Source organism: Apus apus, chromosome 24, assembly GCF_020740795.1.
Source record: "Apus apus isolate bApuApu2 chromosome 24, bApuApu2.pri.cur, whole genome shotgun sequence".
NCBI classification, from domain to species: domain Eukaryota; kingdom Metazoa; phylum Chordata; class Aves; order Apodiformes; family Apodidae; genus Apus; species Apus apus.
In genome coordinates, this window is record NC_067305.1 from 2,518,787 (window position 1) to 2,545,387 (window position 26,601).

General features: G+C 52.5%; 1 protein-coding gene and 1 long non-coding RNA gene across 4 annotated transcripts in view; one reads left to right on the forward strand and one right to left on the reverse strand.

The window, feature by feature from the left end:
- The first annotated feature begins 2,293 nt into the window (after positions 1–2,293).
- The window catches only part of ADAMTS10 (ADAM metallopeptidase with thrombospondin type 1 motif 10), a 54,875-nt gene continuing 30,567 nt past the window's right edge, over positions 2,294–26,601 (forward strand). For 2 of the 3 annotated variants that reach the window (XM_051639727.1, XM_051639728.1), the window contains exons 1-4: positions 2,294–2,662; positions 14,803–14,883; positions 15,709–16,044; positions 21,431–21,795. In XM_051639727.1, coding sequence (XP_051495687.1) covers positions 15,957–16,044; positions 21,431–21,795 — 453 coding nt within the window. In that variant the 5' untranslated portion in view covers positions 2,294–2,662; positions 14,803–14,883; positions 15,709–15,956. The remainder of the gene's footprint in view (positions 2,663–14,802; positions 14,884–15,708; positions 16,045–21,430; positions 21,796–26,601) is intronic. The other variant, XM_051639726.1, reaches the window with a different exon arrangement.
- On the reverse strand, positions 18,388–24,664 carry LOC127394070 (uncharacterized). The gene is made up of 2 exons (XR_007891596.1): positions 24,535–24,664; positions 18,388–18,710 (listed from the first exon to the last, which is right to left on the reverse strand). It is a non-coding gene; the product is annotated as an uncharacterized LOC127394070 (long non-coding RNA).

The window sequence follows — 26,601 nt, forward strand, 5'->3', positions numbered from 1 at the left end:
CCTTGAGCAATTAGTTTTTCCCTGCACAGAAGCAGCACAATTCAGTTAAACCCCAAATATTTGGTTGAGTTGCTCTTTTTACGTATGTGCTGTGGGGGCTCAGACAATGGCCTGCACGGCCTGGGGAGGAAGGAAACTGCTCTTTCCACCCAGCCAGGGAACCAGCCAAAAATCCAGCCCAGCAGTTTTGCAGTCCCTTTGAACTCTGTTTTCAAACGGAGAGCCGGGACCTTCCAGTGTGACTGCCTGTAAGGAAGAGTGGCCCTTGTGCTTGTGTTGGGATGTCCCAGGGGCTGGAGAAGCTGGGAGTGGAGGTTCAGGCTGTGAACTCCCACTGACAGGCATCTCCTGGGAGCACAGGATCATAGAATGATTTAGGTTGGAAGGGACCTTCAAGATCATCTAGTTCCAGCCCCCTGCATGGGCAGGGACACCTCCCACCAGCCCAGGCTGCTCCAAGCCCCATCCAACCTGCCCTTCAACACTGCCAGGGATGGGGCAGCCACAGCTTCCCTGGGCAACCTGGGCCAGGCTCTCACCACCCTCACAGGGAAGAATTTCCTCCTAATGTGTAACCTAAATCTACCCCCTAAATGATAGTTTTCGTATAATTGAATGTCATTTTTTCCTTCTTTTCTCAGATGAGATGAGCACATCTGCCAGGCAATACCAAAGACATTGAGACCAGAAGAGGCACCTTCTGCTCAAGTCACACTGTGGATCCATCCAAGGAGCCGAGTCCAAAAGGCTTCAATAAGTGTTTACACAAATCCATTGGAAGTGAATTATGACTGTTAAGTGCAAAGAGACAGCTCCTGGCTCAGGTTCAGCTCTGCACTTTGTTTACTGATAGCAGAGGATGTAGGAGGATACACTGCAAAAAGTACCAAAGGTTCCTGCTTTTTTCTTAGTCCCTTTTCCTAGGCTTGCCATGGCCAGCATCCGAGGAGGGCGTAGGGCTGGTTAGGCCTTTGTGGCTTTTCCTTTCTCTGTTCCCATCTAATGGTCAGATGGTTACAAACCAGTGCTGGGTCAGCCTGGGTGGCAGCCAGGACCAGTGCCAGGAGCCCTGGCTGCTTAGTCCTGCCCCAGGGCCAGATCCTGTGGATTTGGCAATGTAGGTACCTAGAGAGGTCAGGGCAGGACACGGTGTCTGGAGGGGCTGGCTGTCCTGCAAGCTCTAGCCACCCCACACCTCAGGGAGCTGCAAACCCTCCAGCCCCTTCCCACAGCTCCCCTTGGCAATCTGCTCCTGGGCAGAGGGGTCTCATGTTCAGGGAGCTTGGTCTAAGACTGCGTTTCCATCTTCCCCCCACAACTTTTCACCCCCTTAACTCATAATTAAAATCCTCTTACACGAAAAAAGCTCCTTGGAGATGATTTTTGGGTCCTTCTGTGTTCCCTGCGAGGCTCTGGCTGGAGATCCCCTGCCTGCTTTGCTCCTTTCCCCATGTTCTCCTCCAGGGCCCCTCTCTGTATCCAGGGCAAAGCAGAACAGTGCACGGAGATCTGGAAGAGCCCATTTTTATAACATCTACAGAACTGCCAGGTAATTCCTTACCAAGCCTCACAGATTCAGCTTTGTCATCTCAGAGACGACTTCAGGAGGAAGGAAATGGGCTCCTGCCCTTTCTTGTTTCTAATTGTTTTGTGTGTCCTGAGAGGGCTTTGGTTTTAAACCAGCAGTATTTTCTTCTTTGCCATGTTTATTCTTGACTTCAGCAGTGCATTGTCTTCTCTGGGCCACTCCACGGTGGCAGCAGGACAAGAGGAATTATGGCCTGGCAAGAGCCAGCAGGGCGAAAATGATGTAACTGGGGAGGGAAGGGACTTCTTAAAACATTAGCAAATTCTTGAGGGCTTTTTTTTTTTTAAGCCAATACCTAAGATTACTTGCCTTTGTTACGGCTCTTCCATCCCGTGCTGGCTTTTTTAACAAAGCTGTGAAAGCTACGGTTAAAAAGGAGGATGGGAGTGTGTTGTTCAGTGTTTGGGGGAAAACCCTGGCTTGCTTTATCTGTTGTGTCTGCTGGCTGCCATCCTCAGCCTGACCTCTTGGCTTTATCACTTTTATCGGGGTGTTTTATCAGCCCGGGAGCTGCCTGCATAGCCCGGGGAGGATCTGCCTGCTCCTTTGCAGAAAGGTTTAGCTGATTAATTTTATACTGGTTGCAGGCAAGACCTGCCTTCTACCCTGATGTCAGCAGTCAGGGCGGGACTTTTACTGCCTTGTGGCTTTGAGGATTTTTTTTTTATTATTATTTTTTTTTATTTTTTTTTATGATCCTGGCAAAATTCCTGAGCAAAGTTGTGGTTTTTTTTCTGGGTTTTTTTGTTTTTGTTGTTGTTGCCTTTTTTTTTTTTGGAGCAGCCCCTATACATGCTGCCTCCGAGCTGCTCTCTTATTACTGCTCACTTCCTGAAAGGAGACTTTTTAGCAAAGCCTCTAGCTCCAGCTCTGCCTGGGTCTGACAGAAGAAGGTTATTGAGGAAGGCGACATAAACTCTCAGCTTGGAAAAACTTTCTGACCCGCGCAGGACTGAGAGAGGAGCTTTTTTGGCTGCTGCTGGGAAAAAGGAGAAAGAAAGAAGAAGAAAAAAAAAAAGCTCAAGGAATTAAAAGGGGGGAAAAAAGAAGAAAGAAGGGAAAACGCTAGAAAAGGTAAAACACTCTTTAAAATAATTTTTCCAGAGAACACTCTTTGAGGTTGGAGTGGGGTGGTCTGGGGTGGAGGGAACGCGAATGTTCTTTGAAATCAGAACCGTCTCCCTGGAGAAGGAATGAGCCTGAAGAGCGTTGCACGCTGGAAAAACATTTATGAGAATGAAAACCATGTTCACCCTTCTCCAACATTCAGAGTTTCCATAAAAATGCAGGGTTGTGTTTCAAAGTGTCTGCAGACAGCAGGACTCAGGCATCTGCACTCGCACTGTCTCCCTCACCTCCCCCTATCCCCACACTGCTCCACTTTTTTTTTTTTTGCTGCATTAAGCCATCTGATCCCATGTTTGCTGCTCGAAAATGCAGCTCTTTTCTTGCACAGCTGCCGCGGGCAAAAGTCTCAATTACAGAAAGCAACAGCTCTAATCCCTGTCTCGGAATTAGATGTTCTTTGCTGTCTTCATTCTTGAGCCTGAACACATTTTGCGCTCCCTCTTTCACTGCCTCTCTCTGTCTTCAGGAGCTGCCAGTGCCTCTTTACCTCCTGCACGATGTGCTCAGGGGATTATAAACTGTCTGCCCTGAAAAAGCTGCAATGTCATTAACTTCGTGTGCATCACCAGGCATTTGGCCCCCTTGCCCTGCTCCTCTGTTTCTTTGCTTTGATGGTGTTTTAAAGGGTGTTTGTTGTTGTTTTGTTGTTTTTTTTAAAAAAAAAGATCAGTCCCTCAGAACATGTTATTTTAAACATCAAAGTAAATATTAGTGATGGTGAAATGCCAGAAGATTATCTCATTAGAGCTGAAGGAGCTTGTGCTATAAATAGAAAGGAGTTTATAGAATAACCTTGGCAAATATCTTCCAGAGGGGAAGAATCAAACCAAGAGGGGGACTGGCCGGGGCTGCTCCAGGGCAAGTACCTGCTCCAGCACCAGCCCCGGCTGGGCAGCAACATTTAAAATTCCCATCAGAGGGGCTCAATTTTGGGGGCTTTTCTGGCCAAACCTATGCCGGGATATAAACCTCAGGGGACGTTTGTTTTCTTCTTTCAGTCCATGCCAATTCCCATGTTGGCTGGAGGGAGCTGGGCCACACCAGAGATCTGCTTCTGATTCTGGTGGTTACTGCTCCTGTGAGCAGAGCTCACGAGGTGACAAAGTGAGACCTGCATGAAGGGTGAGAGCAGGAAGATTTTTTGAAGCCTTTGTTTGGCTCTGGTCTCCCCCCACGCTGGGGATGGTAGGAGGGGAAGTGCTTTGTTGAGAGCCCAGGTAGTTCCCCAGCCTGCACGGGGGGTGTTCCATCTGCTCTGCTTGCCATGGCCTTGCCCAGACTAGTCTGCAATGCCTCTTGTCAGTGAGGTTTCCTCCAGTTCTTGGGAGGTTGTTCCAGTGTCGTGAAGTTTCTCCATATATGGAACGTGCCGAGTGCTCCGGTTGCTCCATCCTTGGCTTCCCATTGTTCCTGCTTTGCCCCACGGCAGCACCCTCTGCTTTCCTTCTCCTCCTTAGATCCCTAAAACCTCCAGAGCTGCTCAGTGTGTCTCTAGTTGCATTCCCCGAGCCGCTGCTTGTTGGGTGGAATGGGAGAGGTCCTGTCATCTCCTGTACATCAGGCTTTTCCCAGATAAAACTCAGGGGCTGAACTGTTTCATTTGGCAGAGGAAGACCCCGATGGGGTGAAGTGTAGGCCTGAAGGAAGGCAGTGCCTGCCCAACATAAACAGTGTCTGCTACTCAGGGGAAAGGCCTTTTAAGGACCAAGATGCAAACCTGTAAGATGAGAGGCTCTGTTATCACCCATGGGGACTTTTTGGGGAAGGGTCACTGCTTATCCCCACATGAAGCCCTGCTCCATGGGCTCAGCTGCCCCAAGGAGCAGCTCTGAAGAGGCCTTCTCAGCACAGGTTGCATCAGGCCCACCCAGGGGATGACCCTCTTCAAGTACTTCTCAAAAGCTTATCTGAACCCCCCAACTCCAAAAACCACTTTTCTTGCCAAGTTTCCAGCAATTAGTTCATTCTAAGCCAGAAACACTGCAGGATGTGTTTGTCACGTCCTGTCCTGCCTAGATCTCAAGTTAACACAAATGAACTTGAAACAAACAGAATTTGGACCAAATTTGTCAAGTTTTCAATTCACTAGTGCTTTGGGTGATGTCAGCTCAGATGTGCTGAAGACAGGCAAGTCAAAAAGCTTCACTTGACCCCACCCCCATAGGAAACATATGCAGGGCAAACATTTCCTGGGAATCGCTAAGCAGGTCAGACCTCATGCACTGCTGAGAAACATGGAAAACCACCAGCCAAGATACAGACTTAATTTTTCAGCACTAAAGGAGGTTTTAAAGGGACACCATCAGAGCAGGTTTTCCCATCTTGGTTATTCTGAGTGTCCTCGATTCAGTCTGCAATCAATTCAGCAACTGGGAGATTTTCCACTGAGAAAACCCTGCCAAAATATTTATCTCCATCTGACTCCAGTGGAGCAGTGTCAGTGGCATGTGTTAAGTGCAGGGTCTTCATCTGGCTGCTCCAGTGCTGCTGCATTCTCCCAGGCTGGGAACAGAATCCTTGGGCTATGCCATGTCCAGCTATTCAGCATCTTTACATTTCTCTTTGACACCCCAACCCACTGTTACTGCTGCTCTTTCCCACTTTTTTGTCACAGCCTCATTTTTAAAGGCAAAATGTGTTCAAATTAATCTCTCTTTGAGTAGTCCTGCAGATTCTTCTGAACTCAAACATTCATGAATGTTGGTTCCAGCTGAGCTGAACTGGCAGGTGAGATCCTGGCCTTCTACTGTTGGAGTTGTGCCACTGAGCTCAACAGGATGGAGGGTTCACCCCAAAGTGGCTTTGATCAAAACCACAGTGCACATGATGAGTTCAGTCCTATTGGGGTTAGCAGCTCTTCATCCCTTGGCCATGAAGGAAGGCACCTCCTCAAGGCACAGAAGAATGTACTTGGTGGCCTTTGGGCTGCAAATTCCCCGTTAGGAAGCCACACGTGCTCGTGAGTCGGCGTTTTTTCTGTTGCACCCTGCCCTTCCCCACCAAATCCAAACCATCTGGGCCATATGTTTCCCTGAAGAGAGAACCTGCAGGGAGGGGAAAAAAGGGGCCTATAAACTCTCTGCAGAGCAGATCTCATGGAGCTCCGCTTAAGGAAGCCAGAGCCTGGAAAAGATCTGCAGATCTTTTGGATCTGTACGGGCTGGAGGGAGCCCATAGCCTGGTGTGGTCTGCAGGACTTCATCCAGCTGCAGAGCTCCCCTGGCACGTTCCTTTGTGGTTACATGTCTTGGGGTCTGTGGGTTCTCACTGTCATGGTCCTGCCTTGCACCAAGGGGTCTCAGGGTGCTTGCATGGGGGACACGTGCTCCTGCACTGCCTGCTTAGCTGCTGCCAGGTCACTTCTCCTTGGTTTGCCCTGTGAACGAAACCAGGAGCATTTGCCAGCTTGCAGGGAGCCTTTGAGAGGCTCCAGGGAGAGGCAGAAGCTGGGCTGTGGGTTTGGTTTTGTGCTCTCCTGCCCAGGGGGCTGGGTCTGCCTGCACAGCTGCAGTGGGGGTCCCTAGGGCTGGGAGCACAGAGCCAAGCAGGCAGCGGGGCAGGTAGAGCAGATCAGGAGGAGCCACATCTCTGGCCAACCAGGGCTCCTCTCCCTTTCTCTGTCACCACAATGCAGCCACTTCAGTTTCTGGTTTCTTGGAAGGACAGCATGGTCCAAACTGACTTTGATGCTTCAGGGTCCTGCTCTACAGCTCACTGCGTTTCCTCCACGCCACTCCTGTATGTGACCCCCTGAGACAGCATGGGTTTTGTGATCCAAACCTGATCCAGTGTCTGAGCTAACCCTGTTGTGGGAGTGAGGTGGGACCAGAGCTCCCCCCGAGTCCCTTCCAACCTCAGTTGGTTCAGTCTGGCAGGACTGGATCAGCAGTGGGTGCTGGGGGCAGGCAGTGCCGTGGATCCCTTCCCCTCTCCAGGATGGTGCCACTGCTGGATGCAGCATTAGACACTGCTGTGCCATGGGGATGCTGTGCTGTGGTGGTGGTACAAGGAGCTGCTGACCTCTGTGCTCGCTGCAGGTCCTGTGGTGCTCCCCACAGCCCTTCTGGGTGACAGGAGTGGCCTCGGGTGCTTGTCTTGGCAAGCTCAGCACGGCTCTCTTGTCTCTCCAGCTTCAGCAGTTGAGCCTGTGCTGGACTGTGGGTGCACGTGGGGTGGCAGGTGATGAGGGGGGCTGTAGTGGGCTCTGCTCCCTCCTGGCAATGCACATGCAGTCTGGTGACCAGACATGACTTTGTCAGAGGGTCCCAACACAGGTAACAGCAGCACTGTGGATGTGGGGGGGTGACCTGAGGCTGGGTTAACAAAGGAGTCAAATCTAGGGTGTCACGCTGGGTGTGTGAGCTGTGACAGGACTTTGTTAAGCTGGAACTGTATAAAACCTGCTGCTGCCTGAGCTGGGAGAAGCAGCAGTGGCAGTTCTGCAGGTGAGTGGAGCTCAGTGTTTGGCACAGGGGGGTGTTTGTCTTTATGCAACCCCAGGGCTCGGTGCCCTGCCGTGCTGTGTGGTGTTGTGTAAGCACCGGGAGCGCTGAAGGGCTGCAGCTGGAGCCAGCCCTGCTGGGATCAGGATGGCTGCTTCCCTGCTGCTTCCCTGCCTGCTTCCCTGCTTCTTCCCTGCTTCTTCCTTGCCTGCTTCCCTGCTGCTTCCTTGCCTGCTTCCCTGCTGCTTCCTTGCCTGCTTCCTTGCCTGCTTCCCTGCCTGTTTCCCTGTCTGCTTCCCTGCCTGCTTCCCTGCCTGCTTCCCTGTCTGCTTCCCTGTCTGCTTCCCTGCCTGCTTCCCTGCCGCTTCCCTGCTTCTTCCCTGCCTGCTTCCCTGCTTCTTCCCTGCTTCTTCCCTGCTGCTTCCCTGCTGCTTCCCAGCTGCTTCCCTGCCTGCCCAGAGGGGTGAGTGCTCTGGCCTTCCCAGAGCCTGGGGCAGTTTCCTGGCATCCCAAGCACAGCAGAGCTGTGTTGCTCCATGCTGGTGCAGAGGCAGCAGCAGGAGCTGGTTGAGCAGAGAGGCCCAGGAGATCTGGATTTCTCTCCTGGCTGTGCTTAACCCTGCAGAGAGAAGAGGTTTATGAAGGCCTGGAGATGCCTGATATAAAACCAGCATTTATTTGTGCATGGTATATCTAGAGGGATTGGTGGGGCAGGATGGCATGCAGAGAGGGGTGTGGGTATGGAACACTGGTGTGCCTGCAGATAATGTGTATCCTTGTAGGGATAGTGTGTATCCTGGTAGGGACAGGGTATATCAACCTGCTCTGGGGATCCTGCTCTAGCAGGGGGTTGGACTGGATGATCTCCAGAGATCCTTTGCAACCCTGACCACTCTGTGATTCTGCCTGCATGCATGTGGATGGCATGTTCATACCTACATGCGTGTGGTTGGCAGGGGCACTGTATGGCAGGGGAGATGTGCTTTCTTTTAATGACTGCTGGGTTGTCTTTTTTACTCTGCTGGTTTGTGCATGGCTGAAGCCTGCAAGGAGAGAGGTGGCAGGGGGCCAGCAAGTCTGGGTCACATGGAGAGCCTCCAAACTATTGCATAAGGCCCGTCTGAAAGTGGACCTGCTTGGTGGAGTCATCTCCTTAACGTAAAACAAGTCCCAGGCTGGGAGCATTTTGGTTGCATCTGGCTGAAGTTTTCTGAGCTAGCAACTAGTTTTGGGCTCAGCCCTGGGGCTCATGCTGCCCTGTGCCCAGCACCCCTGATGGATGATGATAGGAGCTGGCACTGCTCTCATGCTTTCCTGTTGGGGACCTCCAAGCATTTTACCACACTTGGAGAAATGCAGTGACCCCCAGATAGGGCCAGATCTTTATGTAACACAGAGATAGGATTTCCAGAAAGCCAAGCAGTTGGTGTCAGAGAGAGGTCAGTGCTCCCAGCTCCCCGCTCGTGTGCCCTCACTTTGCCATGGGTTTCTTTTTCCCCTTTGCTGGTGAAATTAAAGATCCCAACTAATTGTGGAGAGGAGCAAGGGGGTCTTTCAGTCCTTCCCTCACTGAGCTTGCAAGGAATAGACTTGACTGTAAAACAATCCTTGTGTTTTGTTGGTTGTTTTTTTTAAAAAAAAAAAAAAACAACCAAAAACCCTACTCCCACACAGTTCTGGAGGGAGCCCAAGCCCCTGTGAAGCTTGTACAAAGGGATGGAGGGTGTGCCCAGCTAGAGCTCAGCAGGGCCCAGCCTGGGGGGCAGCAGCCAGGCTGTCAGAGGGGGCTGGTTGTCCCAAGGCTGTGAGAGGGTTCCCCCTGCTCACCAGGCTGATACTGGGGGGCTGATGGGGGGGGATGAAGACCCAGGCTCAGCCCCCTCACCTCTTGGGTTCAGCCTGGATTTCCCACATTGCTGGTAAGCACCCTCAGATGGGGTTGGATCTCATTTTAAGTGCAAAAGCAGCATCTCTCCTGCAGGCCAGCTCTAACTTTGACCCCGCAGTGGCTGGGATGGGCAAAGAGCTGCTCTTGGGGTGAGATGCAACAGCCCGTTCAGGCACAGGGGCTGCAGGGCTCAGCCTGGTGGGTGTCAGCAGGAAAGGGAAAGGCAAAAGCCCTGGTCCTTCCTCCAGCGTGGGCTTCAGAACAACCAGAGGGATGGTGAAGGGATCCTAAAGGGTTGCTGTGGAGCAGCTCAGGCAGTAACCACCCCCTGGCTGGAGGCTGCTGTTTTCTGGTGAGCAGTGATAACTACATGTTTCTAATTCCTTGCTTGCCGTGCCCCCAGAGAGGCCAGGCGTGGAGCAGCAAAGCAGATTAAGGCTCAGCCTCTTGTTTTCTGTTCTGCAGACCTGTGACTTTAACCCATTTTTCACATTCTGTGGCTGATGCTTCTTAACTGCTGAGCAGTTCACGCTGATTTTTCTGTTTTTAACCCATAACTCTGCTCCAGAGCTGAGCAATGACTTCCCAGTGGAAGTCCTGTCGTGTTGGCAGGATGACTGCAAAAAAAAAAAAAAAAAAAAAAAGGCTTCTGCCATTTGCAACTCAGCATGTTCTCAACTTAGCAGTCCAGCCAAGTATTTTGTCGGGAATATCAGGACAGGCTCATGCTGCAAGCCAGGGAGGTCTCGGGAAGCTTTGCATCCACCCACGAGCTCAAATCCCGCCCGGCATCTGGCCAGGAGGTGCAGCATGGCCCAGGGGAGCACTGCTGTTTACTCTGTCCTCAGGAACATGCAGGAACCTGCCAGGAGCTGGGGTGGTAGCATCTCACACATGAAAAGCCTGCAGCTCCTGGGGGGCACAGCCCAGAGTGGGGGACTCACCTGTGCCAGCCCCCGGGGTGTGGAGCCAAAGGGGGTGAGAAAGAGGGAGGTAGGAATGGTGAGAAGTGTTTTGGGAGAGGTTTCAAGGAAAAGGAGGCAGGGGTGTTGGTGGTGGCTTTGCTTGTCCCCCACTGCTCTTTCCTTCCCCTCCTTATACTGCAGACAGCAGGAGAGGCCAGAAGTGCTGGTGGAGATGGGAGGGCTGGTGGTATAAGGCTATCAGGTTGGTCAAACATGACTTCCTCTTGGTAAAACCACGTTGACTGTTCTTCATGACCCCCTTATCCTTGATATGCCTAGAGATAGTGCCAAGAACAAGTTGTTCCATCACCTTCCCAGGCATGGAGGTGATGCTGACAGGTCTATGGTTACCTGGGTCCTCCTTCTTGTAGACTGGAGTGACATTTGCTGTCCTCCAGTCCTCAGGCACCTCTCCTGATGCTGTCATTCTGTGTATGGAGAGCAGCTGGGTGCAGTGGGGGCAGAGCAAGGTGTCCCCCCTAGGCCATGCACTGCAAACAGGCCCTGTCTGTGCCTGAGCTGAGCTCTGATTCCTTTGCTATGGTAGTGACTGGCTCACTCCTCTGATCTGGTCCAAGAAACCTGCTAAACATGCAGGTCAGCTGCACTGAGCCTGCTGGTTGTTGGGCTTGATTGAAAGCGTGTGAAAACGTTTGATTTGCTTTGAAGACTCTGGAGTTTTTTATATCTGGCCAGAGCCATCTGACTGTTTTCTTATAATGAAAAGGCTGGCCTGAGCCACCAGGGATGGTCTTCTGCTGGCTGCCCTTGGATGTGTGCTGGAGACCTGGGTGCTGGAGGTGGCCACCAGCACATGCAGCTCTGCAAGGCTGACCAGACAAAGGTGCCATTGAGTTATCTTGCTTTTAAGACATTCCAGTCCCCAATTATTTCCTCAACCCTCACACTTTCTGTGAGGCCCCCCCATGTGCTGATTCTCACAAGGAGGTGGAGACAGGGCTGGTGGTCTTGGTGTCCCCTTGCTGTGATGGTGCCTGTCTCCATGGGTCAGGCAGCAACAGGCATGTGGCATTTTTCTGAGTGTCCCCTGGGTACAGGAGCTTGGGTTGAAACTAGGACAGACCCTGGAGACCACGCAGAGGAGTTGTCCATCTGCCCTGTGAGAGTATTTGGGAAGCAGATTTCAGCCAAGGGTTTACAGACCAAACTTGTGGGCCCCCATGAAGCAGCGACAGCAGGTGAGAGGGGAGGTGTGTTTTTCAGAAAACGTGGCAATTTTAGGATGGACATCCAGGAGCTGCAAGCACTGTGTGGCCGTGGTGGGCAGCTGTGGTCACGAGCAGGAGGTAACAGCCCACGGTGTGGAGCAGGGGTTCTGGGTTCTGAGAGTTCTGGTGATGCTGCTGCCAAGTGCTTCTCCATGGCCCTGGCAGGGCCCAGGAGCTACATGTTCCAGAACCCTGCAGTCCCCACCATACTCAGCTTGGTTTCCAAAGAAAATAAGGCCCATGGAGCAAGCCATGTGTTTGCAGCTTTTCACCCCAGTGATGGCTTTTGAACTGGTAAGACCATTTCAAGTTGGAGTGGCTGGAGATGCAGGAATCTCTACGGTGCTGTGTTTGCAGGGGCTGTGGGCAGTGGCCACGTAGCTGCTGTCCTGTGGGTTTGAAGTCCAGCTGAGCCCATTAGCAGGGTCAGGAGGGAGCTGGGCTCAAAGCTGGCCAAGCTGTGGGACATGGCATCTCCTATGAAGACAGGCTGAGAGAGTTGATTTTGTTTAGCCTGGAGAAGAGAAGGCTCCAGGGAGACCTCAGAGCACCTTCCAGTGCCTGAAAGGGCTCCAGGAAAGCTGGGGAGGGACTTAGGACAAGGGCAGGGAGGGAGAGGACAAGGGGGGATGGATGAAAACTGGCAGAGGGAGATTGAGGTGAGACATGAGGAGGGAATTCTGGAGTGTGAGGGTGGTGAGAGCCTGGCCCAGGTTGCCCAGGGAAGCTGTGGCTGCCCCATCCCTGGCAGTGTTGAAGGGCAGGTTGGATGGGGCTTGGAGCAACCTGGGCTGGTGGGAGGTGTCCCTGCCCATGCGGGGGGGTTGGATCTAGATGATCTTGAAGGGTCCCTTCCAATCCAAACCATTCTATGATTCTGTGACTCTGTGCTAACCCCGGCATGGTTAGGAAGTGCTGGTACCCCATTTTTCAGAAGAAATAAGTAGTAACGAAGGGGCTGGTGACTTTCATTGATTCATTTGTGCCATCAGTAACAGCACAGCCCAGAAATGCTGTTGTTGGGGAAACGGTGCAGCCGTGGGGACCTTCCCTGCCCTCCCTCCCTGCTGGGAAGGTGTCAGTGGAAGGGCTGAGACCTGGCAGGTGAGCTGCCAAGTATTTCCTCCCACCGGGAAAAGGTGGAAGCAGAAATCTGTGTTTGTATTTATTTCTCTCTGAAAAAAAAAAAAAAAAAATATATATATATATATATATTAAAAAAAAAGGGAAAAGGACACCTGAGCTCCTAATTTGCAAAAGCTGGATGAGAAACCTGGAAGCTGCCGGGCCCTGCGTCTTTAAAAGCAGTTAAATTCCTCTTCCCTGCACTAGGAGGCACCTTGAACCTTCCTCTTGGCCCCGAGCAGAGCCCATCTGCTTCCTATTACCTTCCCATAAAGCTGCCTCCCCGGCCAAAAAGCCGGGCTTTCAGGGAATTCTGTCTGCAGCCCCGATGTTGAAATTAGTAACAGTTGTCATCTGTTGTGGGGTTTTTTTCCCCCCCTCTTCTCTTTTTGCTTTATTCCAGCTTGGTTTTTAAACCTCCTCCCCAGCCCTAACACCCCCTGCCCGCCCCCCCCTGCTTCTCCCCTGGTTTGTCGTGGTTTTTTTTTTTTTTGGGGGGGTCGGTTTTTCGGTTTTGGTGTGGGGAGAGGTGACCTTGAAGCCACCCCTTGTGGCATCAGCCCCTGCTCCCCTCGCCCCGCAGGCAGCTTGGCGCGGGGAGCGCCGGCCGCTCGCGGGGCGCCTGCCAAGGGCGGCGAATTCCTTGGGAAGGAGCAAATGGGAACCTGGCCCGAGCCAGGGAGGCATGAGACTGTGGAAAGTCCCCCGTCCCCCCCCAGCTCATGTCCTGGGGCTCCCAACAAGACCCCTGGTGTTCCTGCCCCCAGCACAAGCCTGAGGCCTGTCCGGGCTTGCCGCGGGTCAGGAAGAAAATCTGCAAAATGAGGTGATGGAAAATGTTATCCGGAGCGATGCGGCCGCAGAGCCCACGCTCCTCCAGCTCTCCCGCTGGTTCCGGGTCCTTCCCTGGCGGGAGGTGGGCTCGCTGGGGTCTGGGAAGCTCCGCTGGGAAGGGGCCATGTTTTCCTTGCTGTGTGCAGGGAGGAATGGAAGCTGGGCCCTTCCCCCAGCCCAGCTAACGGGAATTGTGCAGCTGTAATTCCTGCCTCCGAACGTGGCTCCTTCCCCCCAAGGTCGGGGCTGCCTGCAGCTTCCTCCTGGCGCCTGCTCCGGGGGATGCTGAGGAGCTGGGACTGAAGGGGAAGGGCAGAGGGTGGATGAGGGGATCAGCCGTGGCTGCCACAGCCTCGGGGTCGGGGAGAGGCGGAGGAAGGATGGGAAATAAGGACAGGCTGGAGGAAGCGAGTTCAACAGCTGGAAAACAAGAAAAATGAGCGTGAAGCCCAGGAGAAAATACGCTTCAGCTGAGCAGCTTTCTCTCCGCAGGCCTTGGAGCTGTGACAGGATATAAAAGCTGGAATCTCAAACTTGAATAGATGCTGAAAAAATGCTGACTTAGGAGAGGGCCACAGCACGCCCGGCTCGCGTTCCGCATTCTCCCTTTTCCAGTTGACTTCCCGCAGCCCCGCCAGGAGCAGGCACAGAGCAGCTGGCAGCATCCAGCACCATTGGCCCCCTCTGCCCCACAGCCGGGGGGTGACACTACAGAGATGCTGTCCCCAGGTGGACGTGGCCTTTTGGACCCAGAGGAATTCCTGCCCAACCCTCTTGCCTCCCCTGCCCTCTTCACTTCACCCATCACGGGTGAGTGGAGCAGCCTGGGATGAGATTTGGGCAGTTTTTTCCCTGGTCAGGCAGCTGATTCTCATGGTTGCTGATCACTTGTTGCTGTCTTCAAAGATGCTGTCACAGGGGTAGTGCCTGGGCTTTGCAGAAACAAACTTGGCAAGTGGCATCAGGTGTGACTGGGGAGACCAGCCCAAGGCCTCACTGTTGATCTTTGGCCATTTTTAACTGTCAATAGATTTAACATTTAAAATACGTCGTTCCAAATTGTGATTTAAAGATGCATGATTAATCTTCCAGCAGGGAAAAGTCACTAACTTACTTAGATTAATTATTGGGGCAGGAATCATATCTCTGATTTCTTCTTGTACCTTACCTGTGTAGTCTCTGGCCTGTGGTGGATGTTATTCCAAACCTCCACGGCACAAATAACATTAACTGCGTAGTAGAGATGGGAAAACAGAAGTAGAGATAAATTGCAACCTGCCCTGAGGACATGAGGTGAGGGGGAGTGTGGCAGACCCAGGAGGAACAGGGCTCCCCTGCTCTCTAGCCAGCAGTTAGTCTTTGCTACTTAAAGCACACAAGAGCAGAGCAAAGCAAGGGTTAATGATGTTCTTCCCAGTGTTTTCTTACTGGGATGAGGACCACACACGTGGCTGTTGACACCTTTGCAAAGAGCAGCATCCTCCAGCCCAGCCTCATCTTCCCAGCAGTTCAGGAGCATCCCTCCTGCCTTCCCTGCTGTGCAAGCCATTGCTGGATCATCTCAAGCCAAACTGCAGTATGTATTTATCTGTCACCTTTGCAGGAACCTTTGCATTGTGCTGTGGGGCTGCTCTGGAACAAGAGAATCACTTCAGATATTTGGGATTCTCCAGGCAGTGTTTAGGTATGTGCCATTTTCCTTACATACATCATCTGAGGGCTGGATAGCAGCAGAAACCACAGGCTCTGTGCAACTCTCCAGCACTCTGTGAGTTTTGTATAATTGCCTCAGACTGAGTGGAAATTATCTGCAAGCCAGAAATCTTTCACTGGAGCAATTAGCAAATCATTTTAAATAACAAATACAATTGGAATCTCACAATCCATTTGTGGATAGAGCTGAGGGTAAGGGTGAGTTCACTCAATGGGTCCTTTGTTTTCAGTCACTGTTTTAGGTTTAGCCAATGCACTCAGAGAGCAAGTTCTCTCAGTGCACTGATGGTCATTAAAGTGTATTTTAAAGCCAGAAACTGCAGCAGAAAGGGTATCTACTGCTCACTGCCACCCCACTAATGCTTTTATTTCATGCTCTCCTTGAAAAGATCGGGTAACTGAGACCAGGTCACTCTTTGGTCTGCACTTTCTTGTGGGTATTGTCACAGGACAAAGAGTTCCCATTTATTCTGAGCTCCTCTCCTCTGGTACAAGGTCTGTACCAGCCCTTCAGTGCAGGGTTGTGCTGGGAGCAGAGTTTGCATCCAGGAGAGCCCCCAGCTGTCCCTGCAGCAGGACAATGTGGTTTTCTGATGCTGTGAACTGACGTGGTTAATTGCATTTGCGTTCGTTTCCCATCCTTTTCTCCCCTTTTCTTTCCATCCCACTCCCCCTTCTCTAAGATTGGGCTTTCCTCCTTTACCCTGCACACCCTTTTCTCCCCCGTGTCCTTCCTCCTCCACCCTCTTTCCCCTCTGTCTGTCCCACTGGCTCATCCCCACCCTCTCCTCCACAGGGGCGATGCCACCAAGAGCCTGCAGTTTGGATTAGCCCATGGTGACCCCGCAGTGGCCCGGGCACAGCACGTGGCACAGACATCGTGGGCCTCTCTGCTTTGGGGAGAGCACAGAGTGGCCAAGGATGCCTGCGGAGGGACCCAGGACTCCTGTCTCTACATAAGTGGTGGCTGAGGGAGAGACATGTTGGGACAGTGCCCCTCCAGCTGGCACAACACTCCCTGCGCCGAGACAAGCGTCGCTAACCATGGCAATAGCTTGGAGGCTTCTCACGTGGACTGTCATCTTCACTGCAGCCCTGTGCAGCTTTCCAGGTTACAGCTTCCAGTCCCAAGGTAGGGATTGCTGGGGGGGGAGGAGCTGGATCCACCCACCTCTGCTGGCAGAGACTCTGGTGCTGTGGGAGGGAGCTTTTGGGGTAATGTTGGGGAGTAGGTGGAGACACCCCAAACTCTGCTCGTTGCACTGCAGCAGAGCTCCTCCTGCTGAATGTGCAGGTGTTTTCCCTTGGCCTCCAAGGAAGGGGAACAAGGAGAGGACACTGGCCCAGGTTGCCCAGGGAAGCTGTGGCTGCCCCATCCCTGGCAGTGTTGAAGGGCAGGTTGGATGGGGCTTGGAGCAGCCTGGGCTGGTGGGAGGTGTCCCTGCCCGTGCAGGGGGGTTGGAACTAAGTGATTTGGGGTTGGACTAGATGATCTTTCGAGGTCCCTTCCAACCCCTATGATTCTATGATTCTATGATCCCTTCCAACCCAAACCATTCAGTGGTTCTATGAAAGGCTGTGTTCTGCTCTTGGATGTTTCTCTCCCTGATTTTCTGCGGAATCCGGAGCTGTAGGGTCTGTTGTGAGAGGACAGCACGGAGAGGCTTAGAAAGCAAAGGAGATGTGGTAGGACAGAGGAAGCTCCCCTTCCAGTGGGGTGGAGCAGCGCATCCTGGGATGAATGGAGGCTTTGTGAGGAGGAGGCTGTGTGTGTGCAGCCAGCCAGCAGGGCAGGGAGCAGCCCTGTGGAGCAGTCCTCTGCAAGTGCAGGGACCAAGCTCTCTGCTGGCAGACACTCTGCAGAGCTGAGCCTGGGCAGGCATGTGCTGCTGGAGGAGCAGCTGTAGTTTGCACACACGTTTCTCTAAGTGTTACCATTAGAAAATGCCCAAACCAAAAGGTGTGAGCACTTTGTACCCGCCTGGTGTGTCTGTGTGTTTTTAGTGGTCTTGTGTTTAAATACAGAGCCACACAACCAAGGGACTGCAAGGAAAGCAGAATGTGGGGCTCCTGGAGATAGATTTGTGCCTCTGTACATGATTTTCATCCAGGTTAGGAGTGAAGGAGCTGGAAAGTGAGGTGGGGCTGCCTTGTACCCAGCCCGGAGTGCAAATACAGCACGGGCAGGTAACACAGGGTGGCTAAATTGCTTAGTACTCATTTGCTTTCATGACCATTTCTTAAGAGGCAGTATGAACACTCCCCTCAGGCACCAAAGGAAAGAAGAAACTCCAGAGTTAGACATTCAAGGTGTTTAAGCCTCAGCAGAGCACTTGCACAGCCATAATCCTGCAGTACCAGGTGTTGCCCAGGTTAAGTGCAGCAGGACCAGTGATGTCCCTGGGCTGTAGAGTGGTGCAGCACCATGGGCTTGCAGTTATGGGTTGTCTTGTGAAGCAGAACTGGAAAGAGGAACAGAAGCAACCAAAAAGCCTGGTCTGAGCACCATCTTGTTGCTAAATGTGGGGCACTGCTGTGCTGCAGCTTGTGCTGGGTGACACGAGGGGGAGGCAGGCACAGAGGGTTTGCTAGGCAGGCACTGTGCAGCATTCAGGGTTACACAGGCAGGTGTTGTTTTTTTTTGACTCTGAAACAAACAGAGGTTTCTGGTCCTTTCCACCAAAGGCTCTGGCAGTGCCTGGGGTGGCTGTTCTGGGCCTCCCATCCCCATCAGCTCACACCTCCCTCCATCTGCAGCACAGCCACGCGCTGACCAGCACTTTGCTGCCAGACCCCCTCAGTTCTGCCCACGGCAGCTCAGATCCTCCCTCACCCACCAGCCTCCTCACCATGTGCTAATGACACCTCAGCCCAAACCCAGGAGCTCACCCAGATGATGGTTAAAGCATTTGTGCTCTCCTAGGTGCTGCCTTCCCCTGGGGGATGAGTCCCAGCTGGTGGTGTTGCTGGGAGCACCAGTCTGAGAACTGAATCCCGTTCCCTCCCTGGTCCCTGTCCAGGGTCAGGCTGCCCCTTGGGCCCCTCTTGCTGTCCTTTTTTAGGCTCAGAGTCCTTTTTTAGGCTCCCTGCATCCGGAGTGGGTGGCATCAGGCTGTTGATGTTACTCAACACTTCTCTTCACCACGCTGCTGAGGCAACAAGTGCATAATCCTCACAACACCCTTTGAAGAGGGTGAAAGGCTGTTATCTCCTCTTAGCAGCTGGAGGCACGGAAAATAAAGGCCAATGCTTTCAACAGGCACAACTGCAGATCAGATTCTTTGTTTCATGCAGGAAAAAATGAAGGTATCATAGTCATGAGGTGTAATTATCTTTGTGGTGCACAGCCCAGGGTTGAAGGCCCCTTCCATCCAGCAGAGATGTAAGAGTGTCAGATGTAACACGTACAGTCAGGCTGCAGTTTTTAACAGTGCAGGAACCAGCAGCTGAAACAATTGACCAAGGACTCGGCACGTGCTCACTGAATGGTTTTTAATCAGGAGGGAATTTGCTGCCAACCCTTTGGTTTAACTGTAGTGACAGATTATTAGATATCCCAGTTTTTAGAGCATTAGGTGAGGCTGGCCTCTCTGCTCCTGGCTCACATGTAAACCCACAAACCCTCGAAGGACACAGTGGGACTGCACCAATGCCAGGGCAGCCTGAAGTCCTGGGGTCCCACAGTGTTTTCCACAGTCATCCCCTAGGGATCACGTCTGGGCTGCAGCTGCAGCTCCTCTTTTCTCTAGTGACAAGACCAGAGCAAACATCTGCTTCCTTTCCATCCTTCAGGCAGCTCTGTAATGAGAGAGGCAAAGGGGAGCATTCAAGGAGGGGACAAAAACCTCCCTCCTCCACCTTTACCACCTTCTTTTCGTTCAGCTTACCCCTCTGCCTCCCCTGTGCCCTTTCCCTGCCATCCCTGCCCCCTCAGATCTGTGCTTCCTGTACATCAAACACGGGGCAGTGAGGGACCTCTCCCTGCAACCCATCCCTCCTGCTTCCCAGCTTTCTCCTGTGCCTTCTCCTGAGAGCTTTGAGATCCTTCAGGGGTGCCCAGAGTCCTGCAAAGCCATGGAGCAGTTTTTCCAGGAGAAAGGCTTTTTATAGCATCTTTTCTGAAGCAGTTTGACAGCTCTCTGGAAACACCAGGCTGCTTATCACCAGCACATGGGGCACTGCACTGCACATTGCAAGGCAAGGTCTATTAATACAGTGTGAAGTGGCTGAGGGGGCAGAGGGCACATGGTGGCTTTTCTGAAGGGAAGGAAGAGGCAAACAGTGCTGTTCTTGCTGTTGGGAGCTCCTGGTATGGTCTGTAACCTGAGGAGCATGACTGAGGCAGAGAAAATTAGGGAACATCAGTGATGTTGAGTGGAGCACACAGGGTTAGGGACTGAAAGAGATCCTAATTTCTTAGGAATCCAGCCTTGTATGTTTTTAGGGGAGAGGAAGGAGCCAGCTGGAACACTGGATGAGGACACTTGGTTTCTTCCTTCTGTTGAAAGTCTGTCTTCATTATTTTCCCATTTCTGGCATCTCCACCCTAGAACATCACTTCCTAAAATGTACATGTGATGCAGGGCACTGCTCTTAGATCTTTATTTCTAAGATCTTAGATCTTTAATTCTGTGCCTCAGTTTCCAGCATGACATCCCTGAGAGGATGCAGAGCACTACAGCAAAAGCAGGTTCTCACACACAACCTCACCCCCAAGCTCTGGACCTTTGTTTTCCCCCTGCAGATTCCTTGCAGGTCAGGATCAGAGACTCAGCCCAGGGTCCCAGGCCCTTTCTAGCCACTGGATGCACAGACCTCCTTCTGATTGACTATTTTGCAAGCCCACGTGGACTGCAGGGAAGGGAAAAAGAAAAACAAGACACTTCCGATGGCAAATTTTTCCAAGCCTGAGGTCATTGCTGCAGTGCAAATAGTCACTCTTGTTTGCCTGGCCACATCACACTCAAGGAGCTGTGATGCAGGAGAAGCTGGAGCACAGGAAGTTAAAGAACTAATAATTATTTCTGGCTTGTCAAGGCAAGGGAGAGGTGCCAGAAGTGCTTATGGTTTGGAAGGATGGGAGCTAACCCCTAAACCCAGCTGGTGGGAAGGACTGTCCCATTACCAGTGGCCAAGGAAACCACTCTGTCAGTCTCCCACACTGGAAAACACACTAGAGGAAAAGGAAACTTTCCAGTGCTGCCATGTGGTAAGAGTGTAATTTGGAGTCCAAATTTATGATGGCTGGGAAGGCTTTGAAGATGGGTGCTGTGGAGCCAGGCAAATTGCAGCCACCCTGGAGCAGCCTGGCCCCTCCTGTTTGCTTAGGAAACAACTACAAATAGGATGCAAAAAGGACAGGAAAAGTCTTCCAGGGTGAAAAGAAAGCAAATCTTCTCCCACTCCATGAGCAAACCTCCAGCCATGAGGGGTCCAGGGGAACACACTGTGATGAGGGAAGCTCTGCTGCCCCGTGCGTGGTTTTTTACATCTCCTCATGAAGGCTTTGGTGCTTGGGGCTGTCAGAGGCAGCTCCAGCTCCTGTCAGATCCAGCCTGGCAGTCCCTGGGACGTTTTGCTTGGGACATGAGAAATTTCTGTCGAGGATGCAGAGTGCCAGCTCCTGTGACAGCCAAAAGTGTTGTGTTCCTGTGTGAGTGCAGGCAGACGGGTTGCACAGGGACCTTGTCAGAGCACATTTCCTAAGTGAAAAACACAAGTGCCCCAAGAGAAGGTGCTAAGCCAGGCTGATAGGATGCAGAGCACCAAGCTGGGAAGGCAGGATGGTGTCATAGAGAGAGACTTGGCTGGGGAGCTGGGATGTCTGACTTGCCTTCTCAGCACAGATGGGGAATTCTGGTGACCCTCTTGTCTTCTTTTGATTGCAAGAGTTGCATTGCAAGGACATTGTGCCCCTGGGGAAGATGCCCAGTATTGCACCAAGGTAGCTGTGGTCAGGAGGCTGGTTTGGTGCTGCTGTTATGGGAGTTGTCAAGGCAGAGTTAGCAGGTTTATGTGCAGCAGTAGATGTTCTGAAGAACCCCACAGTTCCTTAGTGAGACTCTCCTCTCCTGAGACAGTGTTGTCCCAAGGCTTGTTCTGGCTCATTTTGAAGACACCTGATTGATAGTTTTGGTACTGAAAAGCTCCAGGTTAAAATAACCCTCCAAACCACAGAGTGTGAGTGTGCACAGCCTGGAGTCCCTCTGCCCAGTGGAGATGGAGGGATGGGGGATAGTCCAGGTCTAGAGCTGGAATTTGGGTGTCCTGAATGCCCCCTGGGACTGGTTTGTTTCTCTCCATCACCTGCAGAGGAAGAAGATTACAATCCATAGGCTCGAAGCCTGTTGCTGCCCCAGGGCTCTGTAGGCTCTGAGCCTTTGGGAACACCTGAAGGACCTGCAGCCTGGACAGAGCAGGACCCTGTCCCCCCGTTGTGCTCAGGCTCCATGCTGAACTCGCTGGGTATTTTGCTCCCTTTGCAGAATGTCATTCCTGTCTTTGCTTTCCCTTTCCAGAGGAGTTCCTCTCCAGCCTCGATCACTATGAAATTGCATTCCCCATCCAAGTGGACCAAAACGGGGACTTCCTCACCTTTGACATGAGAAGCCAGCTGAAGCCCCGGCCCCGCCGCAGCCTGGGCTCCTTGCCCTATGAGCCATCTGAGCAGCAGGTCTTCTACAAAGTCTCTGCCCACCGAACCCAGTTCCTCCTCAACCTGACCCTGCACTCCAACCTGCTGGCTGAGCACTTCACTGTTGAGTACTGGAAGCGGGATGGCATGGACTGGCAGCACGATTTCCACGAGGACTGTCACTACGCCGGCCACCTGCAGGACCAGCACCTCAACTCCAAGGTTGCCATCAGCAACTGCAATGGACTGGTGAGTCCCTGGAGTCTGCCCAGCCAAGGGCAGTACTAACAACAGCTGGTGGGAAAGGCACAGGGTTGGTGTGAGGCTGGAGTGTTGCACACTGGCATCAAAAGTCACCTGAGGGTGAAGAAGGACAAGGGGCAATGGGCACAAACTGGAGCACAGGAGGTCCAACTTAAACATGAGGGAAAACTTCTTGACTCTGAGGGTAACAGAGCCCTGGGACAGGCTGCCCAGGGAGATTGTGGAGTCTTCATCCCTGGAGACATTCCAAGCCCACCTGGACATTTCCCCTGGCATCTGCTCTAGGGCATCCTGCTCTGACAGGGGGTTGGACCAGAAGATCTCCAGAGGTCCCTTCCAACCCTGACAACTCTATGACTCTAAAGCCACATCCCTTCATTACATCCCATGAGGTTCCTGATCCATGTTTCACTTGCAGTCCAGTTTCTGCCAAAGTCAGATCATTTTTCCCTTGATCCTAATTGGAATGGGATAATCCAGGCTCTAGACCATTATTCTGGCTCTCACACAACTCCTGCCTCCCCTTCCAAGAGCAACAGCAGAAGATGTTTTGCATGTGCTAGGGAGGAAGAAGTGCAGGAGGGCAGGAATTTCACAGCACAACTGGGAATATCAAAAGTGCATTCGGGTCCTTACAATTGCTGAGACATTCCTGGGGTTCCCAGTCATTTCTGTCCAGGTTTCAGGAGCTAAAAATGTGACTTAAGGGAGAAAAATGGGAATAGTCAGTTTTTCAGTATGAAATAGAGAACATCAAGAGGAGACAAAGCAACATTCCTCAAAAACAGCAAGGCTGCTGCAAAGAGGGTGGGAGTGATGGATTTTGCATGTCCTAACAGCTAGGACTAGACATCATGGTCTTGAAATGGTCTTTAAAAGAAGCTGAGCTCTGGACTAGGTTGCTTGGAGAGAACGTGGCCTCTGCATTGTTGGAGATCTTTAGCAACAGGCCAGACAAATGCCTCTCAGAAATACCCCAGGTATGATTCATTAGGTCTTCCAGCACTGGGAATAGACTAAGGACTTCCATCCATATTTTTTTGTGTTTTTCTGGTATTTCTGGCTCACAAAGCAGGTTTCTCAACCTGCCAGATGGAGGGATGGAGCAAACATACCCTGCTAGTGAATCCCAAGGATGATGGCTCCCTTGGAGGAGTAACATGCAGCAAAAGCCTCTGTAGATCAGATTGATATTTATGCTACAGTCCCAGCCCTTAGCAGTGTTCTGGCAGTGTGGAAGAGCTTCCAAATGGGAATGAATTCACGTTTGATTTATTGCTAAATTACACTGCCAGAACAGTGCTGTGGGTTATTAACAGAAATGAGAATCTGACTCATTATATCATAAAGTCTAATGTTTCTATCTCACGGCCAGAAATCAGAGCTGCATAAACTCTTGGTTCCCTAGTTAGCCCTTTGTTTAGAGATGGGAGCTCTGCTGAAGTCCCAGATGATTTGCTGGTGTTCACAAGAGCACTGAAGGGTGAGCTGGATGCTGCTGGCTCAGAGGGGTCTTGGCCTGCCTTCCTACTTCAGAGAGCAGCAAGTCCAGGGCAAGCAATGGCCCCAGCAGCCCTTGTACTGGGATAATTCAGTCCACAGGCTGTTTAGCTCTGGAGAGATACCAGGGGCTGTCTGGAGGAATCTGCAGCCAGGCACAAGGAGGAACGGAGGGTCATCCAACAACCTCTGATTCCTGAACTCTGTCCTTCTGCCCTCCAGAGCTATGGACAGCAAGGAGGGGGGAGGAGGTCTTCTGGGGTAGTGAGGACAGTAGGGTCAGGAATTTGGATGAGAGGAGCCTGGAGTCTTCTGAGCTGGCAGAGTGGAGGCTGTAGGTGCCAGCAGGGAAGTGTTGCAGAGCTGTGCTTGGTCAGTGACAGCTGATCCCCTGGTTCCCTCCCTCAGGGCTGCTGTCAGTGCACTTTGGAGGGGACATGGGGGGCAGAAGAGGGTCTCCACTGCTGAGCTCTCAAGGTGCAGGTTCATGCTGACACGTGCTAAGAGGGGGACTGCACGTGGTGACCCACTTCTGTGCAGCCCTGCCTCCCTGGTGATGGCAAGGTGGCTGTGTGTTGGGACCAGTGCTGGTCACAGGGTGAGCTGTGCATGAGGAGGAGGGAAGGGGACAGTTGCATCCACAGAAGTGCCCAAAACAAAGCTGTGAAAAAGAGTAACAAGCCCCAAGCCATGATCCTGTCCTCAAACTCCCACACCCCTGAGCAATGTCTGTGTCTGCAAGCTGTGCTGCTGCAAACCAAGTTGTTTGCAAACACCCTCGACACAGCTCACACCTTACAGCATCCCAGCTTTGGGCTGCCAATACCTGGGCACACTCACATCCACTTGTCTTCCCAGCCACACACACCATCACCCCAGTGCCAGGGCAGGCAGGCAGTGTGGCAGCTCCTGGGCTGGGTGGTGGGGAAAGTCACCAAGGCTTGAGTCACCCAGGCTTAAGTTGTCTGAAGCAAAGGGCAAAATGGTCCATTTCCCAAAACACTCAGAGCCAAGAGCTGCCAGCAGGGCCAAGCACAAAGCAGCTGGAGCCTGCAGGGAGCAGCCCAGGCAGCTTTGTCTCAGCCTGGCCAGGAGCTGAAATCCCTGTCTTAAGCAAAGCCATGTTTCATCCTCAGCTGCACAAGATCCCAAGGACCTGGGTCCTACCATCAACAAAATAACAGCAAGGAGAGAACAACTTCAGGAGAGAAATGCAACTCTTACCTCTTGTGCCAGAGCCCATCAAAGGGCAGGTTAAAGGCCAGGTTTTCAGCCCTGTGTGCTGAAATGGTGCTTTCAAACTGGGCAGCCCTCCTGGAGCCAGCAGGAGCAGGGAACGGTGGAGCGAGGCAGGTGGCCCCGCTGCTCAGGGTGCCCTGGAGCTGCTCCTGTGGGAGGAGCTGGAGGAGCTGAGCTGCAGCATGTGGCTGTGCTCTTCTCCAGGGTGGTTCTAAGCTGACAGCAGAAACCAGCCCTGCTCTGCAGATGACCTGGGTGAATCATAGGCAGGATATCCAGTTTAGCTCCCCCACAAACCACAGGGATCTCTCCCAGGGCCTCTCACCACCCCCTTTCCACAGGCTTGTGTCACATCCATTGCCTGGACCTCAGGGCTGGGTCTCTGGGGTCAACCATGGGGCAGGTTCCAAGCTCCCCTGCTGGAGGACACCCAGAGCCTCCTGCCTCTCACACTCCACACAGGCTCTGGGTTTAAATCAGAACAGCCCTTTTCTAGCAGTTTTTGGGTTTGGGGGCAGGACACGCTCTCCCCTCCTGCTCTGCCCCACACCAGGGCTGACCTCCTCCTCCCTGTCCCACCAAGCCACACTGGGCTTTCCGCCGGAGCCCTCGCCAGGCTCACCTCACAGTCCCTCACTTGTCTTGGGAAAGGTGGAGCTGAGCCAAGAGCAACAGAGCCTGGGGCAGGAGGAAATCCCCTGGCACTCTGGAGACGGGGACTTCGCTCTGCACACACTGCCCTGATTCAGCTGTTGTGGCAGGGAGGGAGAGGGGCAGAGACCTCAGGTGGAGGCAGTGTCCATCCCAGTCAGGCTCTCCACCTCCCCCAAGGGGCTCTCCCCCATCCCCAAATCACAGAATCCCAGAATCACCAAGGGTGGAAAAGACCTTTGAGATCATCAAGCTCATCTATGACCTGACACCACCACATCTCCAGACCATGGCACCAAGTGCCACCTCCAGCCTTTCCTTGAGCACCTCCAGGGATGGTGCCTCCACCACTTCCCTGGGCACTCCATTCCAGTGTCTGATCACCTCTTCCATGAGGAAGAGCTTCCTGATATCCAACCTAAACCTCCCTTGGAGCAGCTTCAGGTTAGGCTCTCTTGTCTTCTTGCTAGTTGCCTGGAAAAAGAGTCCAACCCTACCTGAGCACAACCTCCCTTCAGGTAGTTGAAGAGGGTGATAAGGTCCCCCTTGAGCCTCCTCTTCTCCAGGCTAAACAAACCCAGCTCCCTCAGCCTATCCCTGTAAGTCTCTCCCCAACCCCTGAGAGGCTCCCCCCACCCCAAAGAGGCTCTCCCCCATCCCCAAAAGTTCTTCCCCACCCCTGAGAGACTCTTCCCCAGCCTGTCCCAGGGCTCTGGTACCCTCAGAGTCAAGAAGTGTTTCCTCATGTTTAGGTTGAACCTCTTGTTTTCCAGTTTGTGCCCCTTGTCCTGTCCCTGGGCACCCCTGAGCAGAGTCTGGCCTCATCCTCCTGCCACCCCCTGGAGATATTCACCAGCACTGATCAGATCCCCCCTCAGCCTCCTCCTCTCCAGGCTGAACAGACCACTGAAGTCTGGGCTCACAGCTGAGATGCATTCAGCAGTCACAGAATAAAATAAGGTAGAAGAAGAAAAAAAGCAGACAAGGGAGCAGAAATAAGATCATCTGACCAAGGGGGCCAGTCAGAGGTGTAAAAGGGGCAGTGATGCCTGCTGAGCACCACCCAGGTTTCAGGCTGCAGAGGAAGGTTGTGGCTCCTGCTGGTTCCCTCACTGCTAACTGGACTTCAGATTTTAAAGGTTCCTTGTGTTTCTCAAGAGCTTCTGAGCACCTACACTTCCCTGCAAGTCTGTGCCCAAGTATTCCAGCTGCTGGTAATGGTCCTGAGCTGCTTTTGAAGGTTCTTTGGTAAGGTTGAGAGGTATAGGAGGTAGATCCCCATGCTGAGCTGTGCTGCTGTTGGAAGGTGTGGTGTTTAGGATCCCACAGACAGCTCTCAATTAGACTGAGTGGGTGGAATAGGAAACAACTTATTCATCATTTTGCAAGGGAAGATTGTGA